Source organism: Populus nigra, chromosome 7 (assembly GCF_951802175.1).
Source record: "Populus nigra chromosome 7, ddPopNigr1.1, whole genome shotgun sequence".
Lineage (NCBI taxonomy): Eukaryota > Viridiplantae > Streptophyta > Magnoliopsida > Malpighiales > Salicaceae > Populus > Populus nigra.
Window position 1 is genome coordinate 13,724,955 of NC_084858.1, and position 7,311 is coordinate 13,732,265.

The following is a 7,311-nucleotide window of genomic DNA, read 5'->3' on the forward strand; positions in this document are numbered from 1 at the left end:
GAATATTTTTTTTTAATTTCACCCTCCAACAACTCAATCTACTTTTATTTTTTTAGTTAGTTTTTTTTTTCAATTTTATCTTTTAACATTAGGTTGTTTGGGAATTGAGTTTTGTTTTTTTTTTAATTTGCTTTCTATTTAGTTATCCTAGTCTCATGGATTTAATTTTTTTTTTATCGATTTTAACCTTCAACATTGGATCCGTTAGAAATAAAGCTTTGTGATTTTTTTTATTTATCTTTTATGAAGTTATCTTAATCTTATGATCCAGATTATGAGTTTAACATGTAAGTTTGGGTTGACTTGTTTTATCCTTTATTTATTTATTTTTATTTCATCCTTTAACATTAGATTGATTGAAAATTGAGCTTTGTATTTTATTTTTTATAAAATTATCCTGATTTCATAACCCGTTTTATTGGTTTGATAGTATTACTTAGGTAGGTTTTTTTTTGTCATTTTTTAATTTAATATTCTGTTTTAATTTTGTCTTTCAATATTAAATTAATTAAAAATTGACATTCATAATTTATTTTGATCTATTTTTTTATAAGGTTATTATAATCTCATGATTATGATTAAAGATTTGACATGTTAATCTAGATGAATTCAATATATCAATATCTTAATATTTAAAAATAAATATCATTCAATAAATCACTATATAAATAATATATTTTTTTAAAAAATATGTTTATACATCACATTTTAAGTTTATAGTTATTTTTTTTACTATAAAACATGTTAATAATATTTGGATTTTTTTAATTTAAAAAATAAATTAATATAAACCACAACAAAGCAATATCCTAAAACTTAAATATAGATACAGCACTACATATCTGTTTTTCAATTATTAAAGTAAATGGAATTGGAACAATTACGGACATAGCAATTTTCATTAAAGAGGGACATAAGCAGACCAACAAACAACGTAAACAAGAAGACTTGCCCCCTTTATTAAAGCCAAAAGACAAAGAAAGAAAGAAAGAAAGACACACCCTTTGCATCTATCTGCATTCTCTTTTTTTCTTCCATTTCTAGTTTGGCAAAGAAACAAGAAAGCATCAATCTTTATTTGATATTGTTTTCAAGTCATGGCAGCTTCAACAGCAGAGGCAGCCAGATCTTCTTCTTCTTCTACTACAGGTAGTGGTGGTGGTGGTGGGTCATCAGCAGATTCCTATGTAGGTAGCTTGATTAGCTTGACTTCAAAGTCTGAGATTCGTTATGAAGGCGTTCTTTTCAACATCAACACTCAAGAATCCACCATCGGCTTAAGAAATGGTAAATATTTTGATCCTTTTTTTTGGGTTTTTCTTTATACATTTGTGTTGGGTTTTGCTTTCTGGGTTTTTGTTTTTTCTGGTTGTTAAGACAGAGATTCTTTCAATCTCAAATGGGTTTTGTGTCATTGTGATTTTGTGATGTGGGTTGGAGCTTTAGAGTTCTTTTCTTTTTGCTACAAGTCATGTATGTATGAATGTAGATGTTGAAATGCAAATTGTATTTAACACTGGAAGGTTCATTTGTACTTGGGAGAATTTCTATTGGTAAAGAAAATTTTGTGAGCCCTGTTCAAAGTTCTATGCCTGGTGGAAGGTGGTAAAAGATATCAGCATTGACACATTTGATATGGGCTTATATTTGAAGAATAGAGGTTGTGTTGTATAATAGGATTAAATTAAGGCAGGCATGGTTGCAAAATCTGCTTCATGGCACTCTTGGAATTAGACATTTTTGTTTATGATTCAAGGTTATGTTATTCATCTTTGAGAGAAAGGATGCCATTTTGAAAAGAAAAAAAAGGAAAGAAAAGTAGGGGATTGCACTCTATTTTGTGCAATGTTCAGTAGTGTTTTGTTTTAATTGGAAGAATCTGTTGGTTATGTAAGTGATATGATAGCGTTGATAAACTATTGCAACATTAACTGTTCCATAGAATGTCCTTGAAGTTGCATATGACATAAATGGAAGTTTGGAAATAGAAGAAAACTGGACCACAGAATTGTATTTTACTTGTACAAAAATGGAAGTTATGACTTAAATGGAAGTTCATAACATGCAGATATCAGACCATTTTCATATGAAACCTGTGATATTTCCGTGGCTGGAATGTTTTTCTTGAGCATAACAATAGCTTCTTGTTTTTTGTGCGCCTGCTGAAATACCTTATATCATTGTCGCAATATTATACATTTTTTTATAGACATTTAGTATTATACTTATACTGAAACCATAATGTGGTAAGTTTGGGTCACAATCTTCTATGTTTCGTGCTAATCCTAATGTAAATTACTGTAGCAGCAACCACATTTTTCTGGAACCTATGCAAAATAATATGTTTTTCAGCCACTTTGACTTTCTCGTATTTCTGATGATAATGAAATTGTCAGCCTCAAAAGATATTAGAAGTAAATCTATGGCCAAGTTCTGCCTTCACATTCTGTATTTTATTCCTTCTCGTTCTTTTGGATACTGTTTAAAGATGTAGAGCATGTCTGTTGGCTCTAAATCACATTGCTTAAATTTGCAGTAAGATCGTTTGGAACGGAAGGGCGGAAAAAGGATGGCCTGCAAGTTCCTCCAAGCGATAAAATTTATGAGTTCATACTCTTCCGAGGAACTGATATCAAGGTATACTGATTGTCTGCAATGAGAATCATTTGCTATGCATATGAAAATTCAAAGTCTGGACAACATGTTAAAAGGATTTTTCTGGGGACATGCATAATGTGTATAATGATTATTCTTACTATCACTTCTTATGCTTCATTTCTCCTTGGATAAACTATCTGTATTTATTTGAACTAGAAAACATGCATGGTTTCACACAACGACACTCTTAGTTTTTGGTCAATACAAGCTCTTAAGTCACCACTTGCATGGAAAATATCTCACATTTCTTGCATTTTTGTTGTACGGTATGTAAGTTCAAAGTTGTTGTTTCTGGTCATTCCTGCACCATGTTCAGCATATTGACCATTAATCAACTACACACTTTAGCATTGTATAGATGGTCTGCCATGAGAAGTACAAGTTTGAGCTTTTTAACCACAGACAGACAAGATTTGTTTGTCATGGATGGGTTTTTTGACACTCTGCTACCTACTCATTGGACAAGCAAAACGTTGCTAGCTGTTGGTAGTTGTAAGGTTTTGTATTTTTTTTATCTGTGTTTTCTCTTTAATTTACACTCCTCATTAAGTTCTGGGTTAAGTCTGGTCAATATGTGCTAGGCTTGAATTGGGGAATGAATTCATCAACCATGCTGGCCTGACCTGGACAGGGAATTATATGCATGTGAAGCACCTGCCTCTCTGCTGGCAACAATTTTTGACAATGTTGCTATCAGTTTCAGCTGGTTATTATTAAAGCTTTGCCGTAAACCAGCATGCATAAACATAAAGGCATCCATCATTTGTTGAGTTTCGGAGGATCATATTGAATATTTAAGGAGTTACAATAGAACCTCATTGATTACACTGTTATGGGCCAAACATTTTGTTAAGGTGGCATTTGATACTCCATATTTAAGTTGTTATGGAATAGCTTTACAATTCTTTTTTCTTCTTTGGTGCATTTGGTCACAGGATTTGCAGGTCAAGTCTTCTCCACCTGTTCAGACTGCAACACCTGTGCACAATGATCCTGCAATCATCCAGGTGAAGAAAATGACGCTGGTCTCATGCATGTCTGTCCATGGATCGATTAGATATTATTGATTTTGAGGTGATAAAATTATGGCAGATTTGGATATTATTATGGTCTTGGAGCAAATTTACCATGGGACCTCCGGTACAAGTAGTACTGCCTCTCCCCCTTTTCAAGGGAGAGGTCCAGAGGTCGAACTGCAGAGAAAACTCTGTCTAGCAAGGGTTGCCCCCACTTTGTAACTCACATGATAAACTTAAGAAAGGAAAATTGCTAATCTAAGTGATTTTGTTTGCATATGTGGACATGTGATTCCAGAAGTCAGTTTCATTAGTTACTTGGTTTAACTTGTATAAAATCTGAATAGTGCTTATTGTATCCAGGCTTGACATGGACTGATGAAAAGAATGTCTTGCTTTACATAAGCACATTATTGTTTATTTAAATTCCCTTGTGCAGTCTCAGTATCCTCAAGCAGCAACTGCATCCATGAATTTGCCGCCTTCTGGTAATGGATCTTTAACAGATCCAAGTTCCCATGCTTCATCCAGTGGTCTTCCCAGGCCAACATTTCAAGGTAGTCTTCCCCAATATCAGCCTGATGCGAGTTTAGAATCATGGGGTCCATCACATCTCCTTCCAACCACAAATGGTAGTGGGCTTGCCATGCCAATGTATTGGCAGGGATACTATGGGCCCTCAAATGGAGTTCAGGCCCCACAGCAAGCTTTGCTTCGACCCCCACCTGGCTTGTCAATGCCACCTTCCATGATGCAATCTGTGCAGTATCCTGCCATGAATGCATCCAACACTTCAGCTTCTCCATTGTCAGAAAGCCCCGCACTGTTGCCACCATTTAGTACAAGCACCTTAAATTTGCAGACTTCTACTCTTCCTTCTTCACGGTCTTCTGCAATGGTTTCAGACTCTACAAATTTAACTCGTGATAGGGTTTCTACTCAAACACTTCCTAGTAACTTGCCATTGGCATCCCCATTGACTACTGCTGTAGATAAAATTGCTATTGCATCGCCAGGTTCTTACCTGCCCAAGACAGTCCCAGATCCAATAATGCCTTTTAAAAGAATGTCTGAACCTCCATCCTCCATCATGAGGACATCAAGTTCAGTTTTGAACGAGGGAAAAACACCTCTGGTAACACCGGGCCAACTTTCGCAGCCTGGCCCTCCCATTGTTCCCTCACTGCAGTCTTCACAGATAGCTCAAAAGGATGTCGAGGTGGTGCAGGTATCATCACCAGAATTGTCAGCATTGCCACCAACAACAGCTGCAGCAGAAGTACAGAAACCCATATTACCTCTACCTTCACAACCTGAACATAAGGTATGCAAATTTTCTTAGAGCTCCATTATTCTTGACTTGAAAAAATTTGAAGTTGGCCTTTTTAAATTGATGTTCCCTGGTTCCTAGTTTGGTGATAAATGCTTATTTACAAGTTACTCACATTATTGAATTGTAATCTACCTCATCTGTTTCTTTTCTCCTTGAAGGTATATGGAGCACCTATGTACACTTATCATACTAGTAGAGGAGGACGTGGAAGGGGGAGAGAAAATGAGGTATGTGCTGTCTTCCTTGCATTTCCATATTGGCAGATTTAACCTTTTATCTCTTTTTTTATGTCGTCATGATTCGGCAATTTGACTTTGATGCTGTGTAACATGGCCAATGTAAAATAAGAACCTTATCTTCCTTCTAAAGAATATCAAATGGGAAGTTTCTGAAAACATCCTACTTTAGTCTCACATGCTCTAATTTCTTTCTCTCCGTTTCCCTTGTTATTCATTATTATTAGTTGTTATTGTTTTTGCTTTTTTAACAAGCAATTACTAGTTCTAGATACAGAGGTGGTCTTAGTTCTTAATTTCTCCATTCCTTAAGCACTGCTAGTTCATTGCTGACTCTAGAAAAGTAATTTGTCTGTTTTGCTTTTCTAAACCGAAGTAGCTGTAGCCAATATTCTTTGTGGACTTTGAGTTTTAACAAGCCAACCTTTGGGATTGCAGATTTCACGTTCTGCTACCAGATTCGAGGAGGATTTTGATTTTACAGCAATGAATGAGAAATTCAATAAGGACGAAGTATGGGGTCACCTTGGTAAGAGTCACAAAGCTCAAGACAGGGATGATTTGCTAGATGAAGATGATGTTGGATCATCGAAACTTGAGACCAAGGTATACTCTCTCTCTCTCTCTCTCTCTCTCTCTCACACACACACACACACACAAAAAAAAAACTTTTTTGAAAGGATTTGCTGTTTCAAATCCTTTGTACTTTTGCTTACTCTGTGTTTCACATTCTGCAGCCTGTTTATGTGAAGGATGACTTTTTTGATTCCATATCATGTGATGCTCTTGATGGTGGATCACGTAATGGGAGAGCTAGATTTTCCCAGCAGTCAAGAAGAGATACTGACGTATGTGTTGTCTCTCTATAACCCTCATCACTTTGCTTTTTCTAATTTAGAATCTAACCTGATAAAATTTGTCAATGTTTTTGCCGCTACTAAATTATGTGGGGATTGTCTTAAGAGTTCTGTTTTATTTTAGAACAGTAAAAGTTTCAAAAACACTCTGAACTGCTGAAATGATAAATTTTTGTTTTCAATTATTGCCATGACTCTTTGTTACCATATTAATTTTTGTTTCAATATTGATGGGCTTAATTTCTCTTGATTTAAATTTGCAGACATTTGTTAATTTCTCCCACCATTGGGGTGGTCGAGGAGGTTGGGGACCTAGCCGAGGTGGTCGATCACGTGGTGGTTATTATGGAAGAGGCTATGGTTATGCTGGTCGAGGTCGAGGTTATGGCATGTCACCCGGTTCCTTCTAATTATCACTCGAGTTTACAGTGTAATGTTAAGTTCCTGTCAAAGTCTCTCTATAACCGACACTGAGTTTATAGTGTACTAGTCGGTTTGGTGCTTGGACTTTGCAATGCAATATTAACCTGTCACCAAATGGTAATGCCCTGCTGGTTGTGTACCTGTTTCTATAGTCGCTCACTTGGGAATTGTTCTGGGAATAAACAAAAGAACCCAAAACAGAGAAGGGATTTTCAGTGAGTTGCAAGTCAAAATTTATGACTAAATTTACTTGCGGGGTTTTCCCCGCATTTTATGTGTGGCGCCGAAGTAAAATTCAAGACCTAGCAGTTCTCTTTATTCCTTTTGTTTTTCTTCACTGTAGCATGCAAGAGCATGTCAGCAACTGTGTCAGAAATGGTAGAAAATTTACTTTCATGTTTCCCATGATTACACTTGATATTATAATGGAAGGAGAGCAAATCCTCCATGTTCTTTCGAGGTAACATCCGATTAGTGAAATTCCTCTGCTTCCTCTGTTCACTGATTTGCATGCTAACAGCACCACTTCATAAACTTTTTTTGGTTGCGCCACTTTATTAGACTTGGGCAGCACATGCAGAGGCATTGCTTTATGATACTATGAAGGGCATATATTTCGTGAATTTGAAGGACATCGCTTTTTGAAGACGCAAATGCTCATGAGAATCTGGGTATCAAATACAAGTGAAGCTTCAAGCCTTTTATTCTCAGGTTTGAACCAAGTAAAAAACCAGTTAAGAACCAAAATGAAGCAAGTCAACAGCAAGAATAGCAGTGGCACATGTAAG

At 35.9% G+C, this 7,311-nt stretch overlaps 1 protein-coding gene across 1 annotated transcript; it reads left to right on the forward strand.

Moving 5' to 3' along the window:
• Positions 1–926: 926 nt before the first annotated feature.
• On the forward strand, positions 927–6,989 carry LOC133699753 (protein decapping 5-like). The gene is made up of 8 exons (XM_062123183.1): positions 927–1,287; positions 2,537–2,637; positions 3,594–3,665; positions 4,114–4,998; positions 5,166–5,234; positions 5,682–5,849; positions 5,981–6,091; positions 6,364–6,989. Exons 1-8 carry the CDS (start codon positions 1,098–1,100, stop codon positions 6,508–6,510), a joined length of 1,743 nt encoding a protein of 580 aa, XP_061979167.1. The 5' UTR covers positions 927–1,097; the 3' UTR covers positions 6,511–6,989.
• Positions 6,990–7,311: the final 322 nt, after the last annotated feature.